Here is a 23,141-nt window from a genome sequence, read left to right as displayed (position 1 = left end):
ATTTCAGGTAAGCAACACATAATATTTTAGTATAATTATGTTCCTAGTATAACTATGTCCCTCTCACTTTAGCCTGGTGAGGTCCGTTTTATTTATGTCTTTTAGTCTGGTGATGTCCGTTTTATTTATGTCTTTTAGCCCAGTGGGTATATAGCTTTTTTTTTTTTAATGTTCTTTACTTAATGTATTCAAATATTGCATGGGATATACTTATACTAAAACATTTGTGGATTATCTGAAATTCAAATTTAAGTGAGCATTCTATTTTGTTTTTTTCCCAAATCTGATAGTCCTACCAATGAGCCTACAACATCAGCATTCATGGGATCCTAACACACTTGTTATGAGTGAGAAGTCAGTTAGACATTTACTTCCTTTTATGTCTCCCATGTTTGAACAAGTGAGAGTCGATTAAGATATAGGCATTAATTGAATAATATTATAATTTAAGTTACTTTGATTTTAGAGTAACTTGATCCTTGCCTCTGAGTGTCCTTTCTCATATGTCTTTCAACTTACAGGGCATTTTTTAGCCTCTTCAAATATAATAACTGTACTAAGCATCAGAGAAATGAACTTTAATTAAATTCAATTTCTTCACACACATAAATACATAGCAGCTGTCATCTACTTCCTAGGGGTGTAGTATATGTGATCAAAGAAAATTCCCTAAGATGAAACTATCAATGTACTGGTTTTAGAAATGAAATCCATCGAACTGAAAAATATACACAATATTACTTACCATATTGCAATTTCATGTCATTTAGGAAAAGTAGAGTATTAAATTTTTAATTACTAGCTCCTCCTTGACAATGTGTAATGAAAATAAATACTAGACGTTGACATGCAAAAAAAGTAGTTTTGATTCCAGTGTGTTGATTCTATTTTCAGGCACAACTTATTATAAAACAAGTCAAATAAAATGAGATAAGCTGGCTAAAGGATAGGAAGGAAGCTAAGCCTAACAAAAAGAAAAAAGAGTGAATTATACTTAAAACTCTTTAATCATATTAACTATTGAAGACAGGCAATGCAAAAATATAGCAAGTTAAATTACCATTTTTATATCTTCCCCTTAATTCTCTAGGAGAACAGAAAGAATATATTATTTGTTTAAGTTGCAATTGACTAGGTAGAGGGGATGGTAGTTGTGGTAAATTTGATGATAATGATGATAATAATACTAGTAGCTAAGATGTATTAAGTGTTTTAATTTGTGCAAAGTAAATGCTATATGATACATTATATTATCATTTATTACTCAAGTCCATAATATGAACTGCTTCCATTTTACAGATAAGTAACCCTCTCAAGGTAACAAAACTAGGGAGTAATTGAATAAGGATTCACTCCCATGAAATATGACTTTCCAGTAGGAATCCATAGATATAATTCTTGTGTTGGAGCTTTAAGTGCTAGAGCCTTTCTAAAATGCACTGTTTCAATTCCTGTAATAACTGGATCTTTCCCAATTTTTAAGAGAAGCAATTTAATAATTATGCTAGAAAATTATAGACTTCTTCATTTGGTAGATATGTAATACATATAAGAATTGAATTGCTATACTGAATAGGACTATTATACTCCAAAACACACAAAGAAGGTATTAACCCCATAGAGAGATCATGAAAAATACATTTATAACACATGCACACACAGATTGGGGGCTTAATCCCAAAAAGGGTACCTAGAGGATTGAAGCTGTACTCACTGTACAAAAATCAAAACATGATCATCAGCAAAGAAACATATAAAAAGATGCTCCCCATCATATGTTATCAGGGAAATGCAAATTAAAACAATGAGATAGCATGATGCATCTATGAGAATGGCCAAAATCTAGAACACTGACAACGTCTAATACTGACGAGGATGTAGAGCAACAAGAACTCTCATTCATTGCCGGTGGAAATGTAAATGGTGCAGCCACTTTGGAGGACAGTTTAATAGTTTCTTATAAAACTAAACATACTCCTACCATATGAACCAGCAATCATGCTCCTTGGTGTTTACCCAAAGGAGCTGAAAGCTCATGTCCATACCAAAAACCTGCACGTGGATGTTTACAGCAGCTTCATTCACAATTCCCCAAACTTGGAGGCAACCAAGATGTTCTTCGGTAGGTGAATGGATAAATCAACTGTGGTATATCCAGACAATGAGCTATTTATTATTCAAGGGCCAAAAAGAAATGAGCCATCAAGCCATGAAAAGACCTGGAGGAACCTTAAGTGCACATTACTGAGTGAAAGAAGCCAATCTGAGAAGGTTACACACTATATGATTCCAACTATATGACATTCTGGAAAAGTCAAAACTAAGGAGACAGTAAAAGACCAGAGGTTGGGTTAGGGGTTGGTGAGGGCGGAGGGGAAATGACTAGATGGAGCACAAAGGATTTTTAGAGCAGTTAAAATACTCTGTGGGATACTATAAGGTTGGATACATGTCATTATACGTTTGTTCAAACCCATATTCTATATGTCATATAGTAGTAGACATATGTAATTTAGCAGTAGCTAAAACTATATATATTTACTGTCCAGTAGTACTATATATTTACTACTCCCAGAATGCCACTAAAGGTGCTACTTTAAAAATGTAATATAGTAGCACAAAATTAATGTACAATAAAGGCACAAGCCATGGGATGCTTGTGAGCAAAGAGATTAGTAAACATAAAGGTAAATCTAATCATAAAATTAATAATGGATGATTTTGTAGCATCTAAAACACTACATTATTAGACAACTAAAAAATAATCTCTGTAATAATAATTCTATTTAAGGCTGTCTTCTTCACATCTGATGATATAATAATATGGAAGATAATAATGAAATGTTCAGAGTTATAGGTGTTCTGAGTGTTCTCTATACGTTGGAAGATTGGAATTATTATATAAGTTGAACTCTCCAAGTTGGCAAGTCAAAAATTTTCTTGTTTAATTTCACTACCCACATCATTAAACCTTCTAGAGCTTTACTACTCTCGTTTTAAAAATGTGAAAATAATTCTGCACCTTTCATTTTGCTAATGTCAAATGAATTATGAATGATACAATGGTTTGAAAGTCTTAATGTACAATAGAACTGAAAGTATAGGGAGTTGTTCAATGGGTATAAAGTTTCAATTAAGCAAGATGAATGACTTCTAGAGATCTGCTGTGTAACATCATGCCTATAATTAACAATACTGTATTGGGTACTTAAAAAGTTTGTTAAGAGAGTAGATAGATCTCATCTTAAATGTTCTTAGTATACAAATTAAAATAAAACAAAAGGGCATGAGGAAACTTTCAGAGATGAGAGCTGTGTCTATTATCTTGATTGTGGTGATGGTTTCATGCGTACATGCATATGTCCAGATTTATCAAATTATAACATTAAATATGTGCAGTTTTTGTATCAATAAACTGTCACAAAGAACAAGATTTATATAACCACATGAGATGTTTTTTTTGTGCATCTACTTGGCTAGGCTGAAAAGCATTTTCCAGAATTCCCTTTCTTGTATGCCTCTCATTAGGATGGGCCAAAAGAGAAGTTTTTTAATTGAAGGATAGTTGATTTACAATATTATATTAGTTTCAGGTGTACAGCATAGTGACTCAGTATTTTTATAGATTATACTTCATTAAAACTTTTAATGAGATAATGGCTATAACTCCCTGTGCTATACAATATATCATTGTTGCTTATCTATTTTATACATAGTAGTTTGTATCTCTTAATCCCCTACCCCTCACATGCTCCTCCCCCCATCCCTCTCCCACCTGGTAACCACTAGTTTGTTTTTTGTATCTGTGAGTCTATTTCTCTTTTGCATATATATTCACTGATTTTTTTTTAGATTCTACATATAAATGATATAATGCAGTATTTGTCTTTGTGTGACTTACTTCACTAAGCATAATAATCTCTAGGTCCATCCATGTTGCTGCAAATGGCAGAATATCATTCTTTCTACTGACTGAGTAATATTCCATTATATATATAAAATATTTTCTTTCTCCATTCATCTGTTGATGGACACTTAAGTTGCTTTCACATCACAGCTATTGTAAATAGTGCTGTTATGAATAATAGGGTGCATGTATCTTTTTGAATTAGTGTTTTTTTTTTTTTTCTGGATATATACCCAGGAGTGGAATTGCTGGATCATATGGTAGTTCTATTTTTAGTTTTTTGAGGAACCTCCATACTGTTTTCTGTAGTGGCTGCATCAATTTACGTCCCCACCAACTGTGTACAACTGTTTTCGCCACATCCTCGCCAACATTTGTTATCTGTAGACTTTTTGATGACAGCCATTCTGACAGGTGTGAGGTGATACCTCATTGTGTTTTTGATTTGCATTTCTCTAATAATTAACAATGTTGAGCATCTTTTCATGTGCCTGTTTGCCATCTATATGTCTTCTTTGGAAAAATGTCTGTTCAGGTCTTCTGCCCATTTTTTGATTGGGTTGTTTGTTTTTTTGATATTGAGTTGTATGAGCTGCTTATATATTTTGGCTATGAACCCCCTGTCAGTCATATCATTTGCAAATATTTTCTCCCCACAAGAGCATTTTTTGAGTGAGATGTGGTGAGCAGAAAACAGTAGTAGACATTTGTAACCCACGCTGTGTTGCTGTTCTGCTGACTCTCATGTTGGCATGGGGTGCTGCTGGGCCTGCCGATGCTTCCCTATTCCCTGGTACTCCTGCTTCTATGAGTCTTAGGCCACGTCCTCAATGAAGGGTCCTGGCTTCTGCATGACATCCATACCACGAGGTCAATGCAACAGAAACTAACACAGGTTTCAACCCATCCTTATGTGCTCCAGCTTGCTCTTGATCTCTACCACCTTACTTACATTTATCTTTCCTTCTGAACTGCCTACCCTGTGAACTTCAAGCTCCAGCATCAGATGTGAAGATGACAGACAGCCTTAGCGAGACTACTTAACTGCTTAGCCAGCCCTAAGATATCCTTGTAACCAATTCATATGTGTGTGTATGTGTCTTTGTACATACATATATGTGCATATATATCTTCTAGTGTGTTTGCTTCTCTGATTAAATACTACTGATGTAGAATGATACAGAGTTTAGTACTGAGAATGGTTCCAGAGGAGCAGCATCTTAAGATCTACGAACTAGTCTGGGTTTTCTGGAATTTGTTCTCTGATCTAATTAGATGTAAAGGCATAAATGACATGAGTTCCAGTGGTAATGGGGCATTAGTAATCCATGGCATGCAGTGGCAAAACCATTTAGATTTTTGTATTCAAGTGCCTATAAAAAGCAAGGCTCTAGGTGACCATGTATTTGCTGTCTTAGTATATTTTAGTGAAAATACAGAATATAATGCATTGGTTTATTGTTTCTAACTGTGTTGAAGAAATTGGGGAAAGAAAATGATAGCTCAAAGCCTTCAATTCCCAGCTCAATGTCTGCATAAAAGACCTAAAACTTCTATGACGGTCTTGAAAGAAATTCTTGTCTCCTGTAGCTACAGAACTGAGATTCCTAAAAAGCAAACCAAAGTTCTGTCTTGCACGTGGCTAGATTGCTAAACAAACTGAATCTTCAACCTTGCAGAGTCTCTTTTGTTGAAGTTAGGTTAGTGATTGGAAATGAATGAAACCCAGAAAATTGGCATAAGTACATGTCCTTCCAACTCTGAGGTTAATCTCCCTTTGCCTGAACAATCTGTAATGGCCCACCGGCCCTAAATCATAAGAAACTAATCATGACCCATGAGAAGGTGCAATGCAAACTGAAAGAATCGCATGATTTTGACAATTTATACTGACTGAAACCAAGGGACTTGTATCAGAATATATAAATAACTCTTAAATCTCAATAATTACAAGACAAATAACCCAATTTTTAAAAAAATGGGCCAAAGATCTGAATAGACGTTCATCCAAGGGGAATTCCCTGGCAGTCCAGTGGTTAGGACTCCATGCTTTCACTGCAGGGGGGCCTGGGTTCGATCCGTGGTCTGGCAACTAGGATCCCGCAAGCCACACAAACAAAAAAAAAAAAAAAGAGAAGAAGAAGAAGAAGAAGAAATCCACTGACATTTATCCAAACAAAATATACAGGTAGTCAACAAGCACATGAAAAGATACTCAACATCATTCGTCATTAGGGAAATGCATATCAAAACCACAATGAGACAGCATTTCATACCCTATTAGATGGCTAAAATAAAAGAGACAAGCAATCACAAGTGTTGACAAGGAATTGAAGAAATTGTAACCTTCATACTGAATGTAGATTGGTGGCTGTCTAGGGCTGCCTGGGAGTGGGTAGAAGGGGGAATGATGGCTAATGGGTGCAGGGTTCTTTTTGGTGTGATGAAAATGTCCTAAAATTAGACAGTGGTGATAGTTGCATACCTATGTGATTATATTAAAAAAACCACTGGATTGTACAATTTAAAGGAGTGAATTTTATGGTATATGAATTCTATCTCAATAAAGTTGTCCGATATAGAGTTGTCAGTTCTTTGGGATGACAGAGTGGATTTATCACATAAGACCTCCTCTGGGAAGGTCTAGACGACACGTCTTTCACTACTGCTGGAGAAATAAATTCCTGAGAGGAGCCCCAGGGGTCTTGAACTATGTGGTCTCTTTCCACCATTAGTCCCAAGTTTAAGGGAACTGCTACACTGAGGTGGGCCCTCTCACAATGGGATAGTGGGATCCCAGGGTAGTGGAGCCAAGTGGGGGACTTAGTCACCAAAGGCAAAGTGAGTGTGGTTACCGTAATGGCAAGTAGCTTGAGACTAACCAGTCAAACCAGAACTGAAACCACTGGGAGTCTAGTAAAGTCTTACTTGATCTGTGTAAGTGGAAAAGCTACAGGACTGGCAAACTGAAGTCTGAATTGCATCCCCAAAAAAGAGAGTCATGGCCCTCAATGAATTCCCAGTTTATACATCCAGAGCCCCTCAAATGCAGGGAAAGCCAGGTCCCATTGAGGAAAAGATGCTGCTACATAGCAAAGAAAAAAAGTTATACTGTAAATCATCCTCTTTGCCCTCCTTGAAAAGTTCTGTAACCATTTATCAGGACGAAAGCTTTGGGGAAGTAAAAGTAATCAGATATTGAGGATTTATGGGCATTGGCTCAAAATTCACAGTACTTCCTACGGTCCACCAGTCGGAGCAGGGAGCTAACGGTCAGATAAGCCATGGGGTTTGGTCAAGAGTCCATCTCATTGTAGCCGCCCCCCCCCCCCCCGCCCGGGATTATTTTCCTGGTTCTGGAATGGATAATTAGAAATAATGTATAGCAGCTCACAGGATCTCCACATGTTATCTGACCATGGAGCGAGGGCTATGACAGGGAGAGTTAAATGGAAGCCATTCAAACTGGCTCTGCCTTTGTTTTCTGGTTTTGTTTTTACTTTTTTCTTTTTACATTTTACTGAAGTATAGTTGATCTACAATGTGTGTTCATTTCTGCTGTACAACAAAGTGAACAGTTATACATATATATTCTTTTTCATATTCTTTTCCATTATGGTTTATCACAGGATAGTGAATATAGTTCTCTGGGCTATACAATAGGACCTTGTTGTTTATCCATTCTATATATAATAGTTTGCATCTGCTAATCCCAAACTCCCACTCATTCCCTTCCCCCCTCCCCCTTTCAAAGGCTCTGCCTTTGAAAATAGTAAACCAAAGGCAATACCACATTCCTGGAGGGACTGCAGAACTTACTGCTATCATCAAGGACTTAAAAAATGCAGGGGTAGTGGTTCCATTCAAGTCGCCTGTTGTGCCTGTATAGAAAACAGATGGGTATAGAAGAATGAAAGTAGATTACTGCAAATATAATCAGGTGGTGACTCCAACTGCAGCTGCTGTTGCAGATGTGATTTCTCTGCTGGAGCACAGAACACATCCCCTTGTATCTGGTAGGTAGCTATTGATCTGGTAAATACTCTGTACCAGGCAAGCTATGGTGTGCTGGCCAAATCCAGCCTGTAGCCTGTTTTTGAAGAGGCCTTGAGCTAAAAAATATTTTTACATTTTTCAAGAGTTTAAAAAAAGTAAAGAATATGTGACAGAGTCCATATGTGGTCCTCAAAGCCTAAATTATTTATTATCTGGCCGTCTACAGAAAAAAAAAGTTTGCTGACCCCCTGTGGGGCTTTAAAGAAAATCTTTTTATGTTTCTGCGTTTTGAGGACTTTCAGAGCAAATTTTACTCAAACTTGGGATCTGAGCTGAAAGCAAGTGTTAGAAAGTAATTTATGAGTGTTCGAAAAAAAAAAAAATCTCGATGTATTGCCAAGATTATCACAAGGAAACAAGAATTTACTATAATGCCTACTCTATTTTTTTCTCCAACATTCATTTTGAAAAATTTTAAACCTACGTAAAAGTTGCCAGAATAGTACAACTGGTGATTCTAGGTGAAGGGTACATAATACCCATATGTCCTTTACTTAGAATTATCAATTGTAAACATTGAGCCACATTTGCTTTACTTATTTTTCTTTCTAATATACACAATAAGAAGTCTTTATAATGTATTTTTTTAAAAAAACTAGAACACACAAAACTGACGAAAAGCAGAGTTATTGGGGCAAAGCCATGGTACCATCTCTTCTCTTTCTAACGGGCATCACTGCATGGGCACTGGAAATGTTAGTTCCTCGTGTTTTCTTATTATTCTACAGTCTGAAGTCAAATAATCCAATTTCCTAGTGAAGAAACTGTTCTTGAGCACAGAAGTCCCATTATCTAGAACTGAACTGCACTATAGGATGGTCCAGCGGAAATGCCCTCCTGCAGAGCTGTGCTTTGGCTATTTCTGGCTTTGGTCTTAACGTTACTAAGTGGACATCTTGGCACACAATTTATATTTGGGAACAGTTACTGGTCACATAAAATCTTGTTTTACATTAAATTGTGCAGAAGCAAGAAACACAACTGTGCATACACTTTTGCATTTTAAATTTCATTTTCCACACAAATGACTCATGAGGATGAAGTGAAAGTTTGAAACCTTGAGGGTCATATCTCCTTAGACCTCCCCCGTCTCACACACCCCCTTACAGAAGAGGTTGATTTCAGTCCCCTGAGCCATAGCTCATCTTGAGGGGAAATGAGAAGTAAATCATCCCAGCTGCACATAACCTACTTTCTTGTGTTCAAGAATAAAAACCACTTTCCTGAAGCTGCTACTGTTATGCCAGTGAGTTGACTCGCAGTCGGCCAAGGCCGAGGGGTCACAATGGGGCTATTGAAGCATGTCATGCTCTTGCACGTCTTTGACTTCTGAAGGCTCACAAGGAAATCACAAAAAATACAACTTCTCTCAAAGGCACTGACACTCTGACCCCTCCTACTAATCAGTTAAGCCATTGGTTCACCACGTCGAAATCAACCGGGGAAGGTTTTTTTCTCTTTGTTCTGGCTTCAAGCAGAAGTTCATCCAAGACCAACCAAATAGATTTTCTAGGATTTATGTATATTTCATCTGAGGCAATTGATGCTCTTGTAATTCTGATAAGCCCTGCTGATTAAGAATCCCTGATAAGCCCTACTGGTTAAGAATCCTTGACTTAAAATATAGTAATTATTACAAAGGCTAACAATTTTAGATGGACATTTGCAAAAGAGATATTTATTTTTCCATTGTATTTGAGGGACGGAGAATGCCTGATTACCTAAAAGTTTCCATGTTCTTGCCTCTAATCTATTCTTATTTTCAGTGACTATATAGATTTTAAGATTTTAGATCCTAAGCTAAATAATATAACAATCTTCCATATTAATACATATTTTACATGTTTTATAAATACAAAAATATTTCCAAAGCTTATGATTCTTTTATGTTAATTATCTTTTTTTATTGCTTAATTCATTAAGCATTTAGATACTTTTGGAACATGCATTTAATACCTTCAACTAAAAATGTGTGCTTTTGATTTTTTAAAAAATCGGAAACCTTCAACTCTAACACCCTAGTGATAAACACATCATTATATAAATACACTATATTCAGTTACTCATTCATTCATTCTACAAGTACTTACTGAATGCATACTTCATGCCAAGCATGTTTTAGCAACTGGGAATATAGCCTTGAAAAAAATAAAGTCTGACCATTCAGAGCTTACATTTATTGTGTATTTATTTGAGAGGGGAAGCAGGCAACAAACAATGGATAATATTATAAAGAAGAGCTTATACGAAACAAAGCTGCAGAATAAAGGGGTTAGGGAAAGTGAGAGGCCAGGAGGTGTAATCCATACAGACTGGTTAATAAAGGTGTTAATGGGTAGGTGACCTAAAATAAGGAGAGAGTGAGCTGTGAGGACATCCAGGAGAACACTATTCCAGGCAAAGGGAACAGCAAGGACAAAGAAGCATGCTGGGTGGGTTTGGGGAACAGCAAGGGGCAGAAGGCTGTAATGGAATGAACAAGAGCGGGGGGGAGGTGGGGAGGAGAGAAAAGTGGTAATGAGTGGGGATTGAGAAAAAGCATTATAGGCTGTATCAGTTTGCTAGGGCTGCCATAACAGTGTACCACGAACTGGGTGACTTTAACAGAATTTTATTGCCTCACTGTTCTGGAGGCCAGAAGTCAAAGATCAAGATGTTGTCAGGGTTAGTTCTTGAGGCTGCGAGAGAGAATCCGTTCCATGTCTCTTTCCCAGCTTCTGGTGGTTCGTTGGCAATCTTTGGCGTTCCTTGGCTTGTAAAAGCATCACTCCAATCTGTGCCTTTATCTTTGTATGGCATTCTCCCTGCATGTGTGTCTGTCTCCAAATTTCCCTTTTTGTGAGGACACCGGTCATACTGAATTAGGATTCACCCTACTTCAGTATGACTTTATGCTAACTAATTATATCTGTAACAAACCTATTTCCAAATAAGGTCACATTCTGAGGCACTAGGGGTTAGAACTTCAATGTATGGATTTTGGGGGACATATTTCAACCAATAACATAACCAAAAACATGGGTGTTATGCTGAGTAAGATAAGAAGCCACTGGAATGTTCTGAGCAGACAAATGCCACGATCCTCCTTGTATTTTAAGAGGATCCCTTTAGCTGCTCTTTTGATGGTGGACTGCAGTCAGGCAAGGGTGGAACAGCAAAGCCTGGTAACGGATACAGCAGCCTGAATAGAGATGGGAACCTGGAAAATGGTGTGAAGCCTGACTTCTTTAAAGATATAGCTAAGGCTCCCCTGGTGGCACAGTGGTTAAGAATCCGCCTGCCAATGCAGGGGATATGGGTTTGAGCCCTGGTCCGGGAAAATCCCACATGCCACAGAGCAACTAAGCCCATGCGCCACAACTACTGAGCCTGAGCTCTAGAGCCCGCGAGCCACAACTACTGAGTTCACGTGCCTAGAGCCCGTGCTTTGCAACAAGAGAAGCCACTGCAATGAGAAGCCCGTGCACAGCAACAAAGAGTAGCCCCCGCTTGCCACAACTAGACAAAGCCCACGCACAGCAACGAGGATCCAACACAGCCAAAAATAAATAAATAAATTAAAAAAAAAAAAAAAGATACAGCTAACAATTTCTCACAGATTAGATATCAGGTGTTGAAGGAAAGAAGCTATGGATAGATCCAGGATTTTTGACCTGAGTAATTAGAAAAACGAAGTTGCCATTTACTGAGATGAGAAGGACTGAGTAAAAGCAGGCATTTAGTGGAAAATCAAAGTGTTTAGGACATGGTGTTTGAACTGCCTATTAAACACCCAAGTAGAGATGTCAAGTCAGATATACAAGCTGGAGATACAGATTTGTGAGATTTTTAAAATCAAGAGACTGAATGAGGAATGATATTGAGTACCTGCTAATAGTCTCATTGACCACTTGGAAATTCTCTTTTGTAAAGTTCCTATTCCCATCCTTTGTGCATTGTTTACATTGGGTTGTCTTTTCCTTATTGATTTGCAAATGTTCTTTGTATATTCTGGATACAAGTCCTTTGGTAGATGTAAAAATTGTGAACATCTTTCTCTTTTCACTGTCTAATGGTGTCTTTTGATAAACAGAAATTCTTAATTCTAATGAGATTCAATTGATACTTTTTTGCATGTTAGTCGTCTTGTGTCCTCTTTAAGCAATTGTTCTACACCAAAGGTCAGGAAGATTTTCTCTAAGAAAATTTTTCGTATTTAGGTCTATGATCCATTTTGAATTAATTTTTGTGTATGGTGTTAGGTGGGATCAATCAATGGTCACTCTTTTTCCCCATTGGATAGCCAACTGATTTAGCATCATTTACTGAAATCCTTTTTCCCACAGAAATTTAGATAAGAAAACAACGTACAGCACTTACTACTTCCTAGAAATACCGTGTTTTTCCAGATAGAGAGCTAGGAGATCATCATCATTTGGCAGTAGTGAGCTACGTGGTCAGGAGACTCTAAACTATCATTCCCTGTGGCCATATGTGAGTGATTCTTAAATTAATCCTGGAGCAAGGAATTTGGCTTTTGCAAGTAAAAATGGAAAATGGTTACCTCAGTCACATACTGTTGGCTTCAGGAAGGCTCTCTGCAGAGCTGTACGCTCCCTTCCTGTTTTCCCATGCTGTCTCTTTCCTATAAGGACCTTCCCAAAGATCACAGGCAGTGGCCAAAACACCCTAACGTCTTGACAGTTTTCTACCGCGTCCCTTAAAACTTCAGCCTCTTTATGCACATACATGATAACACCACCGAGTTTAAGGTTCCCAACTTCACTCCTGAGAAGGGAATGGGGAGACAAGCCACTGCCTCCCACCCCCCGATCAGAGATAATGAGCACGGGAGGTTAAGTGACTTGTTCAGATTTAAACAATTATTGAGTGATTCTACTCAGATATCAACCGCAGTTTATCTCCAAAGGCTCTTTAAACTATACTTCATACTATAAATTTAAAAAGATTAATCATCAACAACTTTCCTCCATAATATCTGAGGAGTACCTCATAATTTAATAAATAACTGGATCTTTCTGGGAAAAAAAATGTTCCCGGTGTATCTTCCTAGAGGTCCTTAGGCACCTGTGGAAATTACTGTTATGCTTCACAGTTAATATTTAAATCACTCTATGTATTTACAAGGACCATAGAGAAAAACTTATTATTTTGAAGGCCAGCAATTCACAATTTGAGATCATACTGTCAACTGAGAGGAATAGATTGTAGTAAGGGTAGTAATTTGGGCGTAAGAGGTTTATATGATAATCTTGAAAACTAAACTACCTAGTTTTTATTAAAAATGTGAAATTAACCTATGTCCAAAAATAGGGTGAATTTTGTAAATTCTTTTACTCCTTTCAAAATCACCTGTTGTACAAAAAGGGAGTAATCTTTTACTTTACAAAAATCTTTAATATTAAGTCCTTCTATCAATTATTTGGTTTAGAACAATAAAGTATTGTTTGGAAAAGTCATATAGTCCAGAAGTCTCAATAATGCCAATTCAGAATCTTATAGTTTCCTTAACAATCAGTTTAAGAATAAAAAGGAGACAAAGGAATTTAACACAGATTTATTAGTTACACAGATTATTTTGAGTGTACATCAAAATATTAAATGTCATTGTATGAGTCATTAAAATCTGATCATTTACTGTAGTTTTGACTGGATTCTTATGGTTTGATATAGAATTTCTACTAACATCAAACATATGTTCAGAAACTGCAGAGTATCAAACAACTTTGAAGGAAGAAAACCACTGTTCCATAAATCTTAAAGTGACCCTAGTGATTAAGACAGGGATGCCAAGATCCGTATGAAAACTCTGAATGAGAGGAAAAATATCCTCAGTTCCTATTACATATTCATCAGTTTCACTTGACTGCTTCATCCACCCAACTAAAATTTACTATATAAAAGCTGGCCAACACTCTTTTTGGACTTTTTGCTGGAAAGGGAAGGGACGGTTGTAAACATGGGCGTAGAGGGTGGCTTTAGTGCTTGCATTTATGGCCTTACAGAATCTGTCTCAGAAAGAAATGTTGGCTTATGTTTACGTATTTTCAATGTGGGAATTCTGACCCCCCAGGAAGCCAATTGTGTCCCTGGAGATTCCTTTCGTCCAGTGCTCCCTCATGTTGAACTGCACCCCCCCTCCCTGTCATCCACCCACAGACCGTCTCAGACACGCTGGGTAAATCCCACCCCTTCATACTGATGCCGTCTGTATTGTCCTGGTCTCTTACCCTCTGAGTCCCAAAGATCCCAAAGATCTAATAGCAAAAATTAGATGCTGAACAACAAATTATATGAGAAGGGAAACTAAGAAAAACAGAAAAGTAGAAAACTTACAAATGAGCGCTTTAAGTAAGCCTGAGTACCAGTTATTGCAGCTAAAAACTCCATGAGGACTGAGGCTGTGACTGCCTTTTACTGCTGTATCCTCAGGAGTACATAGAAGACGTTTAATAAACATTTGCTGCAAGAATAAACTGCAACAAAATAATAGCCCCTTTTTTTACTACTTGTTTAAAACATCTTTTCTGTTTATAGGAATGAACTTAGAAAAAAGTTGAGGGCTCTTATCAGAAGAGGCCCGTTCTAACCAGTCAGTCTGCACACATCCACAGGCTGTGTGGAACCAATTTTGTGGCTGTTACTCCTGTGCCAGAGTGATTCTCACTAAAAGATATGCTCATGGCATAAAATGGGAAAAACAGATTACAAAACATTAATCTGCATAAAGTTTTGTTTTTTCATAATATACTTCCCCCATTTGTTTGCTATTTTTTTTTTTTTAATTTATTTATTTATTTATTTATGGCTGTGTTGGGTCTTCGCTTCTGTGCGAGGGCCCTCTCTAGCCGCGGCAAGCGGGGGCCACTCTTCATCGCGGTGTGCGGGCCTCTCACCATCGTGGCCTCTCCTGTTGCGGAGCACAGGCTCCAGACGCGCAGGCTCAGCAATTGTGGCTCACGGGCCTAGTCGCTCTGCGGCACGTGGGATCCTCCCAGACCAGGGCTCGAACCCGTGTCCCCTGCATTGGCAGGCAGACTCTCAACCACTGCGCCACCAGGGAAGCCCTGTTTGCTATTTTAAAAAAGAAAACCTTGAGGCTTTAGATTCCCATTTTAGTGACAGTGAAAGTGAGGGGTGGTTGTGTTGTGTCCAAGATCACAATCTGGCAGTTGGATCAAGGACTCAAATCCACTTATTCTAGCTTTAAACTCTGTAATTAATATTTTAAATGATCAGGTTTTACAAATACAAAATGTATCAAACCTATGAATCTCAGGTTCTTCACCTTCAATATGAAAGAATTAGATTACAATCTATCTTATCTCTATCAAGTCTGTTTAAATTTTAGAACTATGTTTCTATAATTACAAATAACTTACAATTAATAAAAGGGAAAAAAAAACACTGTGGAAGATGCATCTCAACTGTCCTTTTTGCTTTGCATAGAGAATTATTTACATCCCAGACAACCAGAAGATAAATGGTAAAAATAACAAACGGTTACGTGTTTTCAATTCATTTATTTTAGAAAAATGAAGATTTACAATTGGTGCCTTAAGGCAGGATATCATGAATTCAACGAGTTAGTAACACAAACTTTCAAAAACCTTTATAGATTAGTCCAAAGTAGAAAATTATTTTTTGCCCACTCTTGGACTCAAGACACATTCAGAAAAAATATATATTTATAAAAATAAAATGGCAAACCTAATCCCACCAATTAATTGATAGTCTTAACATCCTACACTTGTTTATTTGAACACTCTCTATATAAAAAGAATAGATGAGTGATTTTTCCCTGTCCTACTTCCATATCATATGAAGCAATGATGAAAATATTTAAATTACTTTTTGCAAAATCAAAACCCAAAAGCCCCTGAAACAAAACACAAGAAATATCAACAAGAACAAATATCCACTGAATAAAAACAATATAGCTAATTGTTTAGCTATATTGACTATTCATATAGACCCGTCCTTCAGCCTCTAGACATTTGGCTCTTCATGTTATTTCTAACTCAGATACCAGGGAGCACTATGTATAAAGAAAGCAAGTGAAAATTCCAGGTCAATCCACCTAAGTTTCAGATAGCTAGAGACAGAGAAGTATTAATGTACACAGTGAAACAAAAAGGACTGCAAGCTATAATGGGGTGCGCTGCTCCATAAAAACACGCACTTTCTCTCTGAAATATCTTTAGAAACTGTCTGAGCACCAGATTCAGCAACAGCAAGCGTCTAGGATCTTGAATATTAGAAGTTGGAAACAGAACTTTATTGCAACTGAAAGAGAAGGCAAAACTCCAACTTACTGAAGGGCATTCCCCCTACTGATAATGTAATCACAGTGAGATTCATCACTGAATCAGGATGATATCTATGTTCTTCTACAAGATTCATTAAGAAACCTACCTTTATTTTGAAGTAATTTTTCCTAAAACGAAAACAGCATTTCTAGTAAACTCTGATATCACATTGAGGGGAAAACCATACTAGTGAGCAAAAATTTTCAACTTGTTTTGTGAGGATATTGTGACAATATCCTAAAGTAGAGACAAGTAGAAAGCAAAATTTTAATAAAAAAAAATTATTCACTTACAAAGCATCTATGCTTTTTGTTTCCCAAATAGACACACTTTGAAAACACAAATAAGAATATGGGGCAACAGTCCAGTGTTGTGAAAAAAGATAACAGAGAACTAAGGCATTAATTTATAGACAAGAAAATCTCGAAATACAAAGAACACTGGACTTCGTTGATACATATTAAGCTTTGCTCCTTTTTTTTTCTTTTTCCTGTTTTGGTCTTTAATTTATAGGTGTGCTTGACAAAAGACAAAACCATGCAGATAACAGACATCTGTTAGTGATAAACATGAAGAAAAAAGCCATGACATTTTTACAGCTTCCTCCTGTCACTGGTAGTGGCTAAGCTGTAACTTCCCTACCAGGCTGAGACTAACGTGAGGCGTCTGTATTTAGCTAAGCTTTTCACAGCTGCAAAATAAGCTTGACTGCTGCCAATATTAATATCTATTTTCCAAAAGACTCATTACTCTTTAGAGAGAAATTTCCTTGTTAAATTAACAGCATTTATCTCCAATTTCCATTTAAGAATAACATTTTCATTCTGGTATTTCGTGAAATTTCCTGTAACTGCATACGTGCTTCATTTATAAAAATGATAATAATGAGGCGCCAAACATGAAGAACAAGTAATGACTATATACTAAAAGGTACGAGAGAGCAATTCCTAGTAACTCCTTAGGACAAAGGCACAAGAGCGTGAGGTTAGTAGTGATCAGCATGGCATCAGAAATAGCCCCAGGCTGCCCTGGGGACCACAGCCCTAAACAGCTTCACTATCAGGACCATGAATTACATAGTTTTAAAGTGATGAAACATTTTAAAATGTTTCATAACTCAATGAATAACCACCCAAATTACAGTCACTTAATAAAAATCCGAAACTTAGCTAAAATGAAGGTCTCAAACATAAACTAATCTACAATAAACATACCACACTGTTATTTAAAAAATACCAGTCTTTGTACATAACTTGGGATAGAATTCCTATGTTATTCCGTTATGGAGAGAAGATGAGAGGTCATTAGCTGAAATGGATAACAGCTGGGAGGATGGAGCAGGTAACTGGCAGATGTCTTTAATCACTGGACGTGAAGTTTCTTAACAGGCTGATTATGCCACTCATTACTCACTATGAACACAGACACGCCCGTAATATTACATAACAGATGTATGTCAATAAATTTTATATGTGTTTATGTATGTGTGTATGTGTATATATAGATATACAGACACACACACTAGATTATAAATTACTATAAAGTTACCATACCATAAAATAAAAACATGATATATATTACTTTTTAAAAAGCAGCAGGAGCTTTTTACCAAAGAAAAAATTTTAGACAAAATCCCAATATATAAAACAGAGAGATAAAAGTATGCTGTTCTGGCTAAAGCAGTGTAGGAGTGACAGAGACCCCCCTCCCTTCCTGCAGTGTTGGCTGAGACACCTTCTCAGTGTCCAGGGCATCATTTGAAATCACTGATCCAAGTAAATCCTGTTTCTGCTGCAAAGATTAAACATAAGACTATTTTTTTCCCACGATATAGGCCCATATGAAAGTTTTATAATGCAACTGAGTATAAAGGTAAAAAGTAACATTTCCTCTCCTTTAAAAATAATAACAAAATAAAATCACTATGCCGTATAAAACCAAATTATTTTATCTCATAATCTTAATTTGATCCTTGGAAAAAGTTATTAGTTCTCCTTAAAGTGCCTAAATTTTAAAGACTTAATTTTGTCCATATAAATCTTATCCAAAACATGAGGAAAATGGATGGTAGGAGGTGGAGGTGTTATTTTTCTCTATTACACATGTATCTTCTACCTGCCTGGCCAATTTAAATATTCTGCCCAAGAATCTTAATTTTGTCACAGAATATTCAGATAGAGAAACATGCAAATAGAAGTGATCTGGTAGAACAACATCTATAAGGTAAACTTTGACGGAGTGTTTTGATTTTGTTTGTTTTAGACAAACGTTTCATCTCTTTGCTCCAAACATCTCCCCATTTACGGAAGGACTATTTTATAACCCATGCAGTTGATGTTAGCAGAATACAAACACCATGTTCTCTTCTGTAAAGGTCATGATTAAATGTCTAAATTCAATAAATAGACTCTTTAATAATTTGAAATCCTATGAAATATTTTATCTTAGTAAAGTCTCAATCTTTCTTCTTTTCTAACACATCTTTGGGTTCTTGCACTGCAGGCACCAGAGAGTCCCCACTCCTGGGCTCCTGTTTTTCTCTGCTCTCTTCTACCGGTTCTGGGCTTTCCGTCTCACTTTTGGACACTTCATACCGTTCTTCTAGGTAACCTCCATCTGTGTCAGCCGTGTAGATGCCGTAGCACATGATGCTGATGACACCCAGTGGCAGGCCAAAGAGAAAGCAGCCCATAAGCGGAGAGCTCTTGAATATAGACTGTGGAAAGATGATTACATCCCTCATTTGTATGCTGATATAAAAAGCATAAATGAATTTAAAACCACTACAGATTTCTTCCTCTTGCTGCCATCCAACTTGCTTTTAGTTCCAATGAATCAATGTCAGTATTTCCGTTGTGACTATCGTGTGAAAGACCCTTGAGAAATTTTATACCCATGTATGTGTGTATGTATAACCAGCTATTGGCAGCAGAAAAGGGCACCAAATTCTCCACTACCTTTTCAAAAGATGTTTATTTTTCTCACATTAATGACAAAGGTCTCTTTGAGATGGCTATTATGTGCCAAGGGCTGTACAGTTATATCCTGGCTATAGAGTCTGCTATGGAGAAGGGTGGTTACTGACCATAAAGAAGGTAATATTCCTTCACGTAACATTTTTAACATTTTTGACCTGTTTGGTTAGTAGTAAAGCAACGTTAACTTAATAATTTCCCTCAGTTTGTATACTGTCTCCTCGGCTCCCAGAAAAGTAAAAGCAATTTAACTGAACAGGTTTTTCAACTACAATATATTCTCTGGATTGTGACTATAGCTCTTGAGAACTAAATAGACAAGTTCAGAGGAGAGCAGGGCCGCTTTGGATTGAGAGAATGGAAGAAGGCATCACAGAATAAAGGTGTTCTGAGGCAGAAATTTAAGCGTAAGAACAAGGCAGGCCAGGGTACAGTGTGAGCTCGAAGACTGAGGAGGAGAATATGTGAGACGGACAGAGAATTGTGAGGGGCATCACTGGAAAAGGGAAGGGAAGCGATCAGAGCTGATTACTTTGGTAATACTAATTAGGTGGAGGACGGGAGGCAGGGCAAGAGGAAGTGTGAAAACCAGTGGAGGCCGGCAGCCACACACACGGGATAAGGGCCCAATCCGTGGAAAGAAGGTCACTGACAAACCGAAGGATGCACGGGGTAACTAATGAGTTATTAGCATGACTTTACTTCTCACCAACAGAAGAAGGTTAGTTCTGTTTTGCTTTTGGCCATAATGAATGAAAATACCCGTGGAGGAGCTCAAGATAGACAACTAGAACTAAGTTTAAGGCTCCAACAAATTTAGGGCTGCCCTGCAGTCAAGCTGACTGACAGTTGAAGCTGGGATAGTAAGAGAGATTTCTTAGAGTTCTCAGCAAGAAGGCTTCAGATCCAAGGACTGAGAAGGGCAGGAGGAGGAAAGAAACTCTGAAAAACACTTTAAGTCATGCTATCAGGTTAAGTGATTCTGAATTCCAGTTAACTCACCAATCATACAGAAATGAATAATTGGAGAAACTTAATATCCACCTGATTAGTATCTTTTCTTAACGTAAATATGTACTAGTTCTTATCTTGCAAGTTCAGAATACGTATTTTTACCAAATCCTTTGAAATTCCAGATTTTACCTTAGTTAGACACAACCTATATATCTATATATTCTCAATTATTAGTGACACTAAACACACTGTCACAACTTACCACAATAGTAGATTTGGCATCAAATACTATTCTTTTCAATCTCTGCAAAATGCTATCCCCTCCTTGGGCCTTAAATTTAACAAGAAATAAAAAACAATTAAATTGTTATTTCAGTACTATTACTTCATTTTTCTGTTAGATAATCTTACAACTGCAGGTCAAGAGTTGACTACAAAAGATTACACAGAGCACCTGGAAGAGCCACGGAGTAAATACTGACTGGTTTTTCCGCCCCACCCTGCTCTGCTCCCCTGTATGACCATGCGTCCTCCCCGGCCACAGTCCAAGCAGCTCGGCTGAGGCTGACCCACCCACGCGCCGGCCTGCCCAGCTTTTCAGTTTAGCTGACAGGGTTACACTTGCTGCAGGATATCCTCAAGGTCCTGCAGCGAGAGTCTCTCCGACGATGAAACCCAAAAAGAAAAAAGTGCTGCAAGGCAGAGGGAGAAAAATTCCTGATGAAAATCCATCAAATCCCGGCATTCAGCCACGCGTAAAGTCTGGCTCATTCCTTGAATTTCACTAACTTACAAATAGAAGGGTACTCACTCCTACAGGTGAGCATCGTTTCAACAAGTGTTATTTTCACAAATATAAAATTCCTACTGTGTGATTCAGAGTGTTTCCAAAGAAGAAATACTTGTTACTTTGTGAGCCAACTTTCAAATATAGTTTGTGTAAAGCTGAAACAAGTCTCACAAAGTAATAATTACACTTCACGAAAGCACGGAAGTCTCTTCTTTTCTTATTTTATTCCAGTATATTGAATTAAGATGCATGTTGGCCACCACCTGCTGAAGTGACTTCATGACCCGCTAATACGGGCTACAACCCAGTTTGAAAAACACTGCAATATGGTTTACAGAAAAAAACAGTGAAGATTATCCATTCATCATTTCTGAGAAATATTTTATAGGATTATATTTGGAACACTCCACTGGGGCTGGTTTTAAATACATTTCCTGATCTTTTAAGAAACTGTGGTATTATTCACAGGTTTTTTTAGAAAGCCAATAACTTAATGCAACTGTATTCTTGAATCCAGAGAGGTACTGAGAGTCAGGAAGTTCACTATTGGATAGCTCTGTACCCTGCAGACCTCTCAGCATCCCTAGCCCCTGACTCTAAATGCCAGCAACACCTCCCCCAGTCACTATGACAACCTATGACCTCCAAGTAACATTCCACCCATTAGCAGCCTCTGCCACTTAGGTCCTGGGGAATGTGACTCAGCCCATCATGTGAGACGAGCAAGGATGGAGGCCTGCCCCTCACCCCGGGTGACGGCCGACTCTTTCTTTCAGAATCAGAAGAAAACAACTCATTTCTCCTCCACCTCCTCCCATCACCCCATTGCAATTAAAGCAAAAACTCACATCTACTGTGCCATCCAAAATGTTATTAATGAACTGGACCATGTCTTCTGCATTCTTAATCTGTCTATCTAGTAAAAAGTACTGTTGGTTTGAAGTATTCAGTACAACCACAGTTGGGACTTTTAATTCGCTGAAAATAGAAAAACAAAAGAAATCAAAATACATGTTAAACACAGAGACAACAGATATTCTGATACTTATTTGAATTATATCTAAATAACTAGAAGTACAAAAGGAGGGAGCTATAATAGCTTTGCCTTCCTTTGTTAACATAAAGAAAATTTCAAATTGTGCATCAATTTAAAAAATAGCTAAATTAACATTTATGAAAACTATTAGCATACAACATCAGACAAATGAGTATTCATGATCAAACCTAAGGATAAAAATTATTATGTATGAAGTATCCATTTCTGGGCAATATAATTCCTTGCCACAAGTTTATCTTAAATACCATCACTTTAATCATATACAGCCCACCTCAGTTAAAGGGCGTTCAGGCAACTAGAGAGGGAACAGCATGGTCTCCAGAGTTACACTGCCTGTGTTCAGATCTGATGCTTTCCCACAACTTTAAGTCTAATATTTTTCATTTATAAATGAATAAAGGTGTGGGGGGCAGGGTACCTATCTTGCTACAGAAGTTAAATGAGAAAATTCAAGTTAAATATCCAGCACATTCCTTGTATCAATACATAATACACGTTCAATAAATACTATTCCAAATTCTCTGAACTCCCACTACCCTACAGTATAATCACCCCATCCTCATGGGTGCTTCAGTGATATACTAGACGTCCATTCAGTTTGCAGACAAAAACCATAATATTACTAATGTGTCATTTACTTCAAATAATTTGTTTTCCCTTCAAGAATAGGGTTTTGCATAATCATAAAAAGGTACTTAATTCTGTATGCCACCTACATATCAGGTTATGGTTTTTCATATGTCTATATGAATGTATTATGCAAAAGCACAAAACTCTACAATAGAAACAATTTACAGCACTGTATTATCACCACATAAGTCACTGGGTCCAGGAGGTTGCTTTCTTGTTTATAATTCTCTATCCCTCCCCACACCACGTCCTTCTCTCACTGAGGCAAAACGTGCATACGTGATCCCTGATGTTGGGCTCAGCCATGTGGTTTGGCCAATGGGAAGGCACAGAAATGACTGAAGCAGAGGCTTGACATGTGCTTGCCTTCTTGTGTTTCTGCTATTGCCGTGAGAAGAATATCCCCCAGGAAGATATCCCTCCAGGGTCAAGGGCACGGAAGACACGCACGGTAGACCTGGAC

At 37.4% G+C, this 23,141-nt stretch overlaps 1 protein-coding gene across 1 annotated transcript in view; it reads right to left on the bottom strand.

Annotated features, from left to right (window-relative positions):
- Nucleotides 1–15,466: 15,466 nt before the first annotated feature.
- Nucleotides 15,467–23,141, bottom strand: part of TMX3 (thioredoxin related transmembrane protein 3) — a 42,819-nt gene continuing 35,144 nt past the window's right edge. Inside the window, exons 14-16 of the mRNA XM_007189939.2 lie at nt 21,840–21,969; nt 20,464–20,532; nt 15,467–18,988 (exon numbers count right to left, since the gene is read on the bottom strand). Coding sequence (XP_007190001.1) covers nt 18,728–18,988; nt 20,464–20,532; nt 21,840–21,969 — 460 coding nt within the window. The 3' untranslated portion in view covers nt 15,467–18,727. The remainder of the gene's footprint in view (nt 18,989–20,463; nt 20,533–21,839; nt 21,970–23,141) is intronic.

Source organism: Balaenoptera acutorostrata, chromosome 13 (assembly GCF_949987535.1).
Source record: "Balaenoptera acutorostrata chromosome 13, mBalAcu1.1, whole genome shotgun sequence".
In the NCBI taxonomy this organism is placed as follows: domain Eukaryota; kingdom Metazoa; phylum Chordata; class Mammalia; order Artiodactyla; family Balaenopteridae; genus Balaenoptera; species Balaenoptera acutorostrata.
This window is presented reverse-complemented; position numbering and strand designations above follow the sequence as displayed.